The sequence below is a fragment of the Paramormyrops kingsleyae genome, chromosome 16 (genome assembly GCF_048594095.1).
Source record: "Paramormyrops kingsleyae isolate MSU_618 chromosome 16, PKINGS_0.4, whole genome shotgun sequence".
NCBI lineage: Eukaryota > Metazoa > Chordata > Actinopteri > Osteoglossiformes > Mormyridae > Paramormyrops > Paramormyrops kingsleyae.
The window spans coordinates 15,003,576-15,016,292 of record NC_132812.1 but is presented as its reverse complement, the minus strand read 5'-3'; the positions used below and the strand labels follow the sequence as shown (position 1 = coordinate 15,016,292).

The 12,717-nt window shown below is 48.1% G+C and overlaps 1 protein-coding gene across 2 annotated transcripts in view; it reads left to right on the top strand.

Annotated features, from left to right (window-relative positions):
* rapgef4a (Rap guanine nucleotide exchange factor 4a) overlaps positions 1-12,717 on the top strand; it is a 45,718-nt gene that overhangs the window by 30,805 nt on the left and 2,196 nt on the right. For both annotated transcript variants that reach the window (XM_072700799.1, XM_072700798.1), the window contains 21 exons: positions 292-475; positions 927-1,011; positions 1,097-1,157; positions 2,031-2,107; positions 2,204-2,350; positions 2,791-2,906; positions 5,076-5,161; positions 5,931-6,009; positions 6,324-6,474; positions 6,573-6,661; positions 7,232-7,262; positions 7,447-7,525; positions 8,077-8,223; positions 9,120-9,217; positions 9,508-9,633; positions 9,708-9,886; positions 10,411-10,501; positions 10,585-10,635; positions 10,857-10,944; positions 12,430-12,494; positions 12,581-12,635. In XM_072700799.1, coding sequence (XP_072556900.1) covers positions 292-475; positions 927-1,011; positions 1,097-1,157; positions 2,031-2,107; positions 2,204-2,350; positions 2,791-2,906; positions 5,076-5,161; positions 5,931-6,009; positions 6,324-6,474; positions 6,573-6,661; positions 7,232-7,262; positions 7,447-7,525; positions 8,077-8,223; positions 9,120-9,217; positions 9,508-9,633; positions 9,708-9,886; positions 10,411-10,501; positions 10,585-10,635; positions 10,857-10,944; positions 12,430-12,494; positions 12,581-12,635 — 2,085 coding nt within the window. The remainder of the gene's footprint in view (positions 1-291; positions 476-926; positions 1,012-1,096; positions 1,158-2,030; positions 2,108-2,203; positions 2,351-2,790; positions 2,907-5,075; positions 5,162-5,930; positions 6,010-6,323; positions 6,475-6,572; positions 6,662-7,231; positions 7,263-7,446; positions 7,526-8,076; positions 8,224-9,119; positions 9,218-9,507; positions 9,634-9,707; positions 9,887-10,410; positions 10,502-10,584; positions 10,636-10,856; positions 10,945-12,429; positions 12,495-12,580; positions 12,636-12,717) is intronic.

Below are 12,717 nucleotides of genomic sequence, written 5' to 3'. Positions count from 1 at the left end.
GCTCCTAAAAGTTTTAGATTGTGTCTGTATGCAGTGATAATAATCCAGTGCTCTGCTATAGCTTTAAGGGTCCAAGCTTATTTATAGGCAAAAGAATAGAGTTTCATGAGCAAAGTCTTGGATTAAATGGGTCTAAAAATAGCCAAGCTGATATCAGCAGGTTTCAATGGGCTGTATTTAACAAGCCAAAAGTGCTGTTTTATGGAGGCCTTGCGGGATGCCGTGGTGCGGCCGCTGCCAGTCCGTCTGACCTGAAAGCCCTCTGGTGTGTCTCGTGTTTCTGGGCTCCAGTGGACCAGGAGCTCCACTTCCAGGACAAGTACCTCTTTTACCGTTTCCTCGACGACGAGCAGGAAGACGTGCCCCCGCCCAGCGAGGAGGAGAAGAAGGAGAGCGAGGAGGAGCTGCAGGACATGCTGCTCCTGCTGTCCCAGATTGGGCCAGACGCCCACATGCGCATGATCCTGAGGAAGCTGTGAGTGTGGGCCGGAGACGCCCCAACCTCCCCCCCCCCCACCGTGAACAGGATGCCGGAGTTTCCGGCTACCGACCACCACCCTTCCCAAAGGGATGCTCTCCAGCACAGAGCTGACGCTTTGCCAGGCAGTATTCTCAGAAGGTCTTCACCTTCCGTCAAAAGTTTTCAGATATAGTGCAAGATAGAAATGTAAATTGAGCATTTATTTTTGGTCCTTCCGGAATGTTCTGAGGAATCTGTTCTTCACATAATTGGTCCCATTGACTGAGTCTTAGCAATCAGCTGTGATGAGTCACATCTGACGTTGGTGGTGGGGGGGGGGGGGGATCGAGAGACTTCTTGGCCTGTCAGCTCATAATGACATAAACTGTCTCCTCTTTGGCCAAGTGGACCAATCATAACTTGTCTCTGGTCACCTGCCTTAAATCACACTCTGCTTTCTCTGCAGGCCGGGCCAGAGGACAGCGGATGACCTGGAAATCGTCTATGAAGAGCTGCTCCACATTAAAGCTTTGTCTCACCTCTCCACCACGGTCAGTGAGTATTCCGCCACGCTCAGTGCTTCAGAGATGCCCTCATGTGACCGGCACTCCTCATCCGCCAGTGCTTCCCCCGCAGGTGAAGAGGGAGCTGGCAGGCCTGCTCATCTTTGAGTCACATGCCAAGGCGGGGACAGTGCGTGAGTGAAATCCGCTTCTTCCTTCATGCCCACAAATGGGCTCCTTGGTTACTGGGCAAAAAAAAACAACGAACCACCTCAGGGATGAGAACCTGAGTGCAGCCGTGCGGTGGGTGATACCTCAGCACCACACTAGTGCAAATGGACCAGTGTGAGTTTTTTGGAGGTTGGTGGCAGGATTGGCACTCCAGCCACCAACCTCCAGATTTCCCTGTAAGTTGGGGGACCTTCTTACAGGCCTGGGTATAGATCAGCGTCACACACAGGAGAGATAAATTGCAAGTTAAGGGATTTGCTTAAGGGCTCAATTGAGCAAGGTCACTCCTGGCATTCAAAGGATTTGAACCAGCAACCTTCCGATTGCTGACATAGATCCCTAACCTCAGAGGCACCACTCCACCCTTGGTGTTGAATGACATTGAAATATATATATTATATTAAAATATATTATATTTTACTCCAGTATAAGTAATTATAGACCTGATAATTATTTTAAACTGATTGTGTGGTGGTGGGATAGAACAACTGGAGGTGTGGGAGCCATGGAGCTAAGTGGTGTACCTGGAAAATGACCCCAGGGCAGAGTATTGTACCTGAAACATGACCCCAGGGCTGAGTATTGTACCTGGAACATGACCCCAGGGCTGAGTATTGTACCTGGAACATGACCCCAGGGCTGAGTATTGTACCTGGAAAATGACCCCAGGGCTGAGTATTGTACCTGGAAAATGACCCCAGGGCTGAGTATTGTACCTGGAAAATGACCCCAGGGCTGATTAGTGTATCTGGAAAATGTCCCCTGCTGTAAACTGCAGAATTTCTGCATTTTGTGAATGGTGTGGGATGTTAAAGTTGAACCTTTTTTGCTTGCAGTGTTCAATCAAGGAGAAGAAGGGACCTCATGGTACATCATCTTAAAGGGCTCTGTAAATGTCGTCATCTACGGCAAGGTGCCGCTGCCTCGTGTCTGATTGGGGGGTGGGGGGGGGGGCTGTCACTGAGCAGTTTGTGACCATAAGCACTGCTCCCCTCCATGTCTTCCTCAGGGTGTTGTATGCACTCTTCACGAGGGTGATGATTTTGGCAAGCTAGCACTAGTCAACGATGCCCCACGGGCTGCCTCCATCGTCCTGCGGGAGGACAACTGTCACTTCCTGCGGGTGGACAAGGAAGACTTCAACCGCATCCTGAGGGTCAGTCAGACCTCCCCCTGGTGCCCTGGGCCTCAGATAGCCCTCCATATTAGTTCAAATCAATATCAGTAATAACTGTAGTAAAAGAGCTGGAATGGGGGTTTACCTGTCCATGTCTTTTGAAGAATTCCACTGTGGAACACGTTTTGTATTTTAATGGTGTTAGTCTCCCTCTACTGGTTTAAAAGCAGTATTACATGTGTGCTGTGATCTTGTGGTGAATTACCAACATTACACAAAAAAGAAAATAGTAGATAAACTGGTCCCAGGGAATGCCCTCAAATAAATATTTGAATGCATTTTGGATGAAAACGAAGCATTAGCATGTAAATTTCATCAGATTTTTTGTATGATTATAATGCATTTTAAACACAGCACATTTTGGCCTTAACTTATTCCCCTCTTGTGAGACTCACTGTGGGATGTTCTGGGCTTGACAGGATGTGGAAGCCAACACTGTGCGTCTGAAAGAGCACCATCAAGACGTGCTGGTTCTGGAGAAGAGCCCCAGCAGCAGTCGTACTTCCAACCTTGGAGGCACGCCCTCCCACTACAAGTACTGTCCCTCAGTCACATGGCCCTCCCACTACAAGTACTGTCCCTCAGTCACATGGCCCTTACACTACAAGTACTGTCCCTCAGTCACCCAGCCCTCCCACTACAAGTACTGTCCCTCAGTCACATGGCCCTCCCACTACAAGTACTGTCCCTCAGTCACATGGCCCTTACACTACAAGTACTGTCCCTCAGTCACATGGCCCTCCCACTACAAGTACTGTCCCTCAGTCACATGGCCCTCCCACTACAAGTACTGTCCCTCAGTCACATGGCCCTCCCACTACAAGTACTGTCCCTCAGTCACATGGCCCTCCCACTACAAGTACTGTCCCTCAGTCACATGGCCCTCCCACTACAAGTACTGTCCCTCAGTCACATGGCCCTCCCACTACAAGTACTGTCCCTCAGTCACCCAGCCCTCTCACTACAAGTACTGTCCCTCAGTCACATGACCCTTACACTACAAGTACTGTCCCTCAGTCACCCAGCCCTCTCACTACAAGTACTGTCCCTCAGTCACATGGCCCTTACACTACAAGTACTGTCCCTCAGTCACCCAGCCCTCCCACTACAAGTACTGTCCCTCAGTCACCCGGCCCTCCCACTACAAGTACTGTCCCTCAGTCACACAGCCCTCCCACTACAAGTACTGTCCTTCAGTCACCCGGCCCTCCCACTACAAGTACTGTCCCTCAGTCACACAGCCCTCTCACTACAAGTACTGTCCCTCAGTCACATGGCCCTTACACTACAAGTACTGTCCCTCAGTCACCCAGCCCTCCCACTACAAGTACTGTCTCTCAGTCACCCAGCCCTCCCACTACAAGTACAGTCCCTCAGTCACATGGCCCTTACACTGCAAGTACTGTCCCTCAGTTGCACAGCCCTCACACTATAAGTACTGTCCCTCAATCATCCGGCCCTCACATTACAAGTACTGTCCCTCAGTCACCCAGATCTCACACTACAAGTACTGTCCCTCAGTCACCCAGCCCTCCCACTACAAGTACTGTCCCTCAGTTGCACAGCCCTCACACTATAAGTACTGTCCCCCAGTCACACAGCCCTCACACTACAAGTACTGTCCCTCACTCACCCAGCCCTCTCACTACAAGTACTGTCCCTCAGTCACCCAGCCCTCCCACTACAAGTACTGTCCCTCAGTTGCACAGCCCTCACACTATAAGTACTGTCCCTCAGTCACACAGCCCTCACACTACAAGTACTGTCCCTCAGTCACCCAGGCCTCACACTACAAGTACTGTCCCCTGTAGTTGAGTTCTCATTTACCGCTGTCATGGCATGGTGCTATAACAGGCTTTTCAAAACTGTCCTCCTAACAAATCCTGAGACACTGCAAGGGTTTATGGGAGTATTAGGGCCTTGATTTGCATACAGCCTCACTGAGGAAGGAATTGACAGTGGACTCTGTGATGAGAATGAGCATTAGCACCTGGGAGAACTGGGGAGTCTATTCTGCTCTGCTCACTCAGCTGCCGCTGTTGCTGCGATACAGCTGGCATGAAAATGCCATTGTCTTCTCTGCCCTGAGCCTCCACGCTTACAGGGTGACTGTTACTGTCACACTTTAGTGTGACAGTTATGTATGTATTTCTTTTGACACTTAACAAGTATCTGTCGCCTGAGTGTGAACACTGCCATAAATCCCTGTCATAATTTCCATGTGTTGGATGGCAGTCGATATGTCCCCTGTCTATGACATCACATGTGTGGCATTAATTTCCACTCCTACCAGAGTTTTGAAGGTCACTTCTTCTGGCTTCTTCTGCCTACTGCTGCAAAGAGCAGGTTGGGTTTGAGAGAAAAGTGATGTGAGCGTCAGCAGTAAAGCCATATGTGTCCTGTACCTCAGCCACCAGCACCTAAGCCAAGGTCCCTCAGTCTACCACTGCCTCATGGTCTTAGAGTCCCCCAGTTACTGTCCATCACAAACACCCTAGAGTAACACTCTCCTTTGAGAAATCTCCTGCCCCAAGTTCCATCTGTAATAGTGGCTCTTTAACAAAATGGGTGAAAAAAAGAATTGAATAGTTTCCCATAAATAAAAGAGAGGAGGCCAAGGAGTTGACAGCAGGGCAGATGAATAGCGGATGAATCGCAGATAAGCTGTGTAAATGGTGATGGAAGTCCACTGATCCTTTTCCAGATACACTGTGATGTCTGGTACACCAGAGAAGATCCTGGAGCATGTCTTGGAGACCGTGAGGCTGGACTCAAGCATCACTGACCCAGGTGCTGACCTCGATTGTATCACTCTCTCATGGAGTTCACCGTACTATGAAAACATCATTTGGTGACTATTTAAGAATTCTGTTGAATGTCATTCTTGTCCTTGATGTGTCTGATTTGTCACCTGGCTGCCCTTACCTGTATGTCCCTGCACACCTATAGCTCTTTGAAGGCCAATGTCTGGCTGCCATAGGACGATTAGCAGCATTAGCATGCTAAGACGCGTGCCCCTGTCTCCACTACACCCCTCTTTCTTTCACCTTACAACCAGTCCTGCTGGGGCTCACAGTGCCCTTAGCCACAGGTTCTCCTGCATGTTGTGGTGAACCCTTTCAGGCCCCAGCCACCTGGGCTGCCAGACCGATCACAGAGCTAACAGACCTGACATAGCACAGAGCTAACGGTCCTGAACTAGCACAGAGCTAACGGTCCTGAACTAGCACAGAGCTAACGGTCCTGACATAGCACAGAGCTAACGGTCCTGAACTAGCACAGAGCTAACGGTCCTGAACTAGCACAGAGCTAACGGTCCTGACCTTGGACAGAGCTAACGATCCTGACCTTGGACAGAGATAACGGCCCTGACTTAGCATAGAGCTAAGGGTCCTGACCTAGCACAGAGCTAACGGTCCTGACCTCGCACAAAGTTAACCATCCAGACCTAGGATAGAGCTAAGCTCGTGACCTAGCACACAGTTAATGGTCCTGACTTAGCACAGAGCTAAAGGTCCTGACCTAGCACAGAGCTAACAGTCCTGCTTTGTTCCTGCAGACCCAGTCCTGGACGACTTTGTGCTCATGCACTGTGTCTTCATCCCCAACAGCCAGCTCTGCCCGATGCTAATGGCACAATATCCTTTGGGCTCCCTCACCCTCCCTCCCTTCTTTCTTCTTCCTTCGCCTCACTCTTTACTTTTGACTTGTCACCCTGCACCCTCTGCTCCCAGTTCCCCACCCCAGCTGCCTTTCCAAACATCTTCTTTTCTGCATCCGTTCAGCTAAATCGTCCACTGACCAGAGTTCCTTTGGTAGAGTGATTCTTCTAACATTCCAGTGTCATGATTTCTCCTGGAGTCACAGCATTTCGGTCAAGTCTAGTCTGGATCGCAGGGGAGTCAGGGTTTGCCGTGTGTCTGCTCCTTTGGCTTCCTTAATGGCCCAGCACCTACCACGCCCAGGTATCCCAGGGTTCTGAGCAGGAGAAGCAGAACTATGCCCTGGGTAACAAGCGGCGGGTGGTACGCCTGGTGCTGCACTGGGCCTCGCTGTACGGGGACCATCTCCAGGAAGAGGAGGCCTCGCTGGCATTCCTGGAGGTTGGTATGGGTCCCACTATCCTACTGGGGTCGCTACTGGGGTGGGGGGGGGGGAGGCTTGGCAGGCCTAGCGACAGATGGCATGTCGCTTATTTCAGGAGTTGCGCGTGACAGTGGCTGACGACTCCAGGGTCTTCCCCGCGCTGAAGGAGGAGCTCGCTGATTTGGAGAAGGTGGTGAAACTGAAGTAGGTGTAGAGCGTAATGGTTTAGGGTTGGAGTTGGGCTGATCAGGTCATTATGGTGAAATCCAGAGATCGGGGTCAGGTTATAATTAGCAAAATCTGAAACTATAAGAAAACATTTTTGTTAACTAATAGAACAAGATATGAAAATAAAATGGAAAAACTACAATTAAACAAAACCTATAAAAGTTGCTTCCAAAACTAACTGAAATAAACTAAAAGCAAACATCAATTGCTAGTTGTAAATACCATTTAGCTAAAGTAACGATTTGTCTACCTTTACCATTAATGATAACTGGATCATGTTTTGCCCATTTTGAGGATATTAGTGCATAATGTGCGCTGTGTATTCATGTAGGATTTTTTTCTAATGACCAGACTTATAAAATAGCTCAACAACGTTCAGTCTATTCCTAGAAATAAAATTACAAAAATTTAAACTGAAACTAAAACATGTAAATATTAATAGAAATATATCATAATAACCGCAGATCAGGTGCTGCTTTGCAGACGTTCCGAACAGTTACTGTGTAACCTCCTATTTTCGTTTTCCATTTTGGGTGTCATCTTCAGTTTGGATGATGCAAAATCTTCTCAAAAAAAGGTAAGTCACTGATCATCATTCTTCCTCTTGTTATGCTGAATTTGTTTTGATGAAATGGCTCGTCGCGTGACGCAGACGGCAAAGCCGTCACTAGTTGTTAACAGTAACAAGGGGTCACAGAGGGCACAATGCCCCCCTTCCTCCCCGCCTATATATTGCTGATCCCCAACCCACTCTCTTTCAGCACAAAGTTCTGCTGCGTCAGTTCAGCATGGGCGATGAGCGGCTCCAGAAGCGACAGCCAATCAGGAGCACTGATGAAAGTATGTGACAGGGACGCACTGACACGCGCTGACCTCATTTTTAATTGTTGCTGGACGGCGCGGCTGCTATCAGCTCTCTGTAAAATGAATGTGCAGAACGCTGTCAATGGTCACCCCCGACCCTTTCCGAGAACACAACCCAGTAACGTTTCTGATAAATGCTTACAAACGTGCAAATCATTAGAGTAAAGATGCAATTACACCAAGGATACCATTCAATGTAGGTAGACTCTTTGTGTAGACATGAAAAATATATTTTATTCATTTAGCGAAAGCTTTTAGCGGAAGTGATGTACATTATGAGAATGCTGGGTCAGTCGGTGCCAGGAGCCTTGCTCAGGGGACCGGTGATGAAGTCACTCAGCTGAGCCTGGGATTTGAACCAACGACCTTCCAATCACAGTCACAGCATCCTAACTCACTGAGCCACTCAGCGCCCCCTAGTGGTGGTACCTTCAGTAAAGGAAGAGTGGTGACAGAGGCATATTGTTTGTCCCCTGAGTGTCACCGCTGCTCAGCCTACCTCTGGCTAACCTGTCTTTCTCTCCCAGTCCTGTCCAAAGTCTACTGCACGGACCACACCTACAGCACCATTCGGGTGCCAGTGGCAGCCTCCGTGCGGGAAGTCATTGCTGCTGTGGCCGACAAGCTGGGGTCAGCTGAGGACCTGCTCCTGGTCTGCCTCAGCTCAGCCGGAGGTGAGAAGGGCCACAGCTACTTGCTAATCGAACGCCAGGGCAGACGGAGCGTGGCGTAGCGCCCACTGCGCTAATTAATCACTGACAAGGTTCCAAAGTGATTTGTCCCAGATTTGTCCGTTTTAATTACTGGGGTGTGATGAAAAGCCTGGAGTGTGGCCCTGGGAGAATCCCAGTGTCGTTTAAGATTCCGAGCCTTTCTGCGGGCGTCTCGTCTCCATGCCATCCCTGCTGCCAGAGCCCATGAATCCACTTCCACATGGCCTGTGTTTGACTTCTACCTCCTTCATGCTAGTTCTGCACAAACAGGTGGCAGAGTTCTGCTCAGGACAGAAATATCGCTGTTATTTATGAGATGGCACTTCACTCTCTTCCTTTGACATACCACAGGACATGAATAATTCAAATAAATTTATACTGGATTTAAGAGTTAAATGCCCCAAGATTGACTTATCTAGACCACCTGAAACACTATTACACAGTAACCTCAGCGGACTGGGACGGAGCTGAGAGCCCTATGAGGCTGTTACTAAAATGTATCATTCTTTGATATTTGTGCATCCTGTTAACCCACAGGCCCAAGATGATTGGCCAGCCAGTTGACCTTTGACCCCCTGACGTTGCTTCCCCTACTAGTCCAACCTATCGGGTCTTTGTCCCAATTCCTCCACTGTATTCTGGCTTTTTCTGCTTTTATAGTGTGCCGTGTACATTTGTACATGTGTATAGGAGGCTTTATATATGTTAGGAAGGGTTCTTCATGAAGATCATTGAGTCTTTGGTATAAAATGGCAACTTCCCTGTGCTGTAGTAAGTGCAATTGATTTCATAGAATTGTTTTTATATGTGAGCGACACTTGGTGTAGGTGACCACGTAACGTGCTGTGTTTTCCCAGACAAGCTGGTGCTGAAGCCCAATGACATTTCAGTGTTCTCCACGCTCAGCATCAACGGACGTCTATTCGCCTGCCCCAGGAACCTCTTGGATTCACTGGTGTGTGAACACACATTTGCCAGCGCGTTCCTATGACTCAAACACCAGCACGAAATCAGATTGTCTAATTCCCAGATGCAGCTCTCTGGACCGTGTGGCCATGATTGGATTTTAATATATTTGTTTATCGTTTCTAAGTCACTTAATTGACTTTTCTATCTATTTTATGGCCCCTGCACCTAATAGGATTTATTAAGACATGCCTCAGAAGTGTAATTGTGTTTCAGAATGTCTGTCTGCTGTGTCTGAAGTCAGCATACTGAAGTGAAATCGTACGATCCGCGTTTCAGACTCCACTGCCAGAGCAGGAAGGACCGTCCACAGGGTCCTTCGGAACCTTCGAGCTGATGAGCTCCAAAGACCTGGCCTATCAGATGACGCTCTACGACTGGGAGCTCTTCAACTGTGTCCATGAGGTGAGAGGCATCCTCTGCCCCCCCTTCTGGCTGGTGGAGTTGGGGTTTGACAAATTGCTCCTCTCTTTTGGCAGCATGAGCTCATATACCAGACATTCGGGCGGCACAACTTCAAGAAGACCACAGCCAACCTGGACTTGTTCCTCAGGAGGTTCAACGAGGTGCAGCTGTGGGTAGTCACCGAGGTGTGCCTTTGCGCCCAGCTTGGCAAGCGTGTACAGCTCCTCAAGAAGTTCATCAAGATCGCCGCCCAGTGAGTGCGCAACCTACCGTAACTGCCCATCCAGCTAAGCAGCCTACACCTCAGCCATAATAGATACCATCTGATGCTGATTCTGCCTGCATTAATGACCCTCTACTTCAGTATTTCTCAACCTGGTCCTCAGACACCCCCAGATAGTCCACATTTTCGCTCCCTCCCAGCTCCTACTACACCTGAACCAAACTATCAAGAACACAGAGTATCTGGTACAGGTGTGTATGTGGGAATAAAAATGTGAACTATCTGGGGGTCCGAGAACTGAGTTGAGAAACACTTCTCTATGTGTGAGGGTACTACGATGGGATCTCCCCCAATTTCCTGAAGGGGCAATATTCGGCCAGCCAACCCCCTCCCCCCCCCAAGCACCTGCCCCTTCAAAAATCTATGCACATCTTTGGGTAGAACGATCTTTGGAAAGGGCAGGAGGAAAGTGCCCCAGCCTTTCCTGATGCCGATGGAGGTGTCTCCGCCTCACACCCGATGCTCACCTGTGGGTTGTGTTTACATGGTTTCAGTTGCAAGGAGTACAAGAACCTGAACTCCTTCTTCGCCATCATTATGGGGATGAGCAACCCGGCGGTCAGCAGGCTAAGCCAGACGTGGGAGGTGGGAGACCCTGCATCATTAAGGTGGGAGGCAGGGGGAGGGGGGGTGCTGCAGGTCTGTCCTCACCTTGCTGTCCGTTGCAGAAACTGCCTGGCAAGTTCAAGAAGTTCTACGGAGAGTTTGAAAGTCTGATGGTGAGTAGGAGGAGCTATGGCCCAGGCCATGGCGGGTTTCCATGGCAACCGTGCTACCCACTCTGACATCTACAAACTGTGATGTGGATGGATGGCAAGCCAATCCAATGGCTGTTACGGTAACGCTACAGGAAATGTATTTTTAAAGGGCACCACAACCGCAACTGGATTAGATTTCCTGTATCTGTTATGTGAATGTTTTGGGTGACCTGTGTCTACAGGACCCTTCCAGAAACCATCGGGCCTATAGGCTGACTGTGGCCAAACTGGACACCCCTCTCATCCCCTTCATGCCCCTCCTCATTAAGGGTAAGGTGACACGGAGAGGGCCCACAACATGCCTCATTACGCCAAACGTCTTACCTGCTGGTTCCTCAATAAGCTGTGTTGGTTCCAACACTCATAAATTTTCATGTTCCGTTACACCCGCTGTGTCAGTTTTCCGTCAGTACGTTTACATGCACAGCTAAGTTGAGCCACGGTTATAGCTTAACTGCGCCATTTAATCAGACCACTGTCCTTGTCTCATTATGCATGCATGGGAGGGGAATCTATTTATTGACCAAAGTATGTCCGACTCCGTTACGATAGGTGGCGATATGGCTCCTCTCAGCTTGTTAGTACTGGGCTTTTTCCGTTTGATCTATTATGTCACAGACACAGAAAAATAATAAAATTAATAATAATGGGTGCGTGGACAAATGAAGTGACACAAGCTTTAATTGTGATCTGGTCGGAAGAACAGATACAACAAGATCAGGATAGCATAACAAGAAATAAAATATTTTGTGAAATATACTGTGACAGCATGTTATTTGAAATTTTTCAAATATTGCAGTGTGATTTTGTTGTAATAAATATTGGGGTATTTATGAAACAGCATAAATTTCTCACAAACCCGTCTAGGAATGATTTAAATAGCAAGGATGAAAATGTTTATGATTGTCTCAGAGAACGCATGCAGCACTCATGCATGAGTTAAACTTTAATCTGATTTTTAAACATGTACTAGATAATCTTGAAAATGAATAATTCTTAGTGTGCATGTAAACGTACTAAGTGTTATGAGACTGAGGGGCACGGCGCTGGGAAAACAGGAGCAGGAGTCACGAAATCAGGCAAACATGGGGTTTCATTCAAGAAAACACACTTAGGAACACATCACAACGCCAACGACCGGACTAGGGAAACATACTCAAACGTGGGCTTAAATACACAGGACTAATTAACAACAACGAGAAACAGCTGGGAACACGAGGATTCCACACGAGGTAGCGAGGGGGCGTGGCACACAGGAGGATCGGACGAGCAGGGCATGACACTGAGTGTCTCACAAAACAAAATATGTCTTGGAATTTTTGGGTTGAGGGGAACAATATGTGGTGAAGTGTTACTGTAGGTATTATGACTAAAAAGACCCATGGCTGGACCCAGGGTGAAAATCAACACTCCTGCACTGACCAGGCCCACATCTCACATGTGGGCTCATTACATGAAATAGTTTACATGAGTGCCGCATTCACCTCCTTGTGTTCATCCTAAAGAAATTAGAATTAATTGCTTATGAATGATGATTTAATAGTAACTGAGTTTTTTATTGTACCATAATGACAGAAATCATATGGCAACATTATTGTGCAGGAGATCATTTAAGCGAATTTTGTAAAGCAGAAAAAAATGCTCATTCCTTTGAAGTCATGGGATTTGAGTTATCGGCAATTTCGGTCCATTTCCACGACACTGTGCCTTTTTTCTTTGACACAAAAATAAAATGAAATCTCATTATATTTACAGATATGACTTTTAGTCATGAAGGCAACAAGACATTCGTTGACAACTTAGTCAATTTTGAGAAAATGGTGAGCCTTGCTGACAGCTGTTCTGACATGGCTGCTGAGGTCATGAAACTGCATGTGCTAAATACACCTGATTGCTGTCTTTCCAGCGAATGATCGCTAACACGGTGAGGATAGTGAGATACTGCCGGAACCAGCCATTCAGTAAGTCGCCGTCCTCCTTCCTGTTCCTGCCTTTCTTGATTCTGAGTAGTCAGTGATTTTGAAGCCTTTAGGCTGTCTAGCT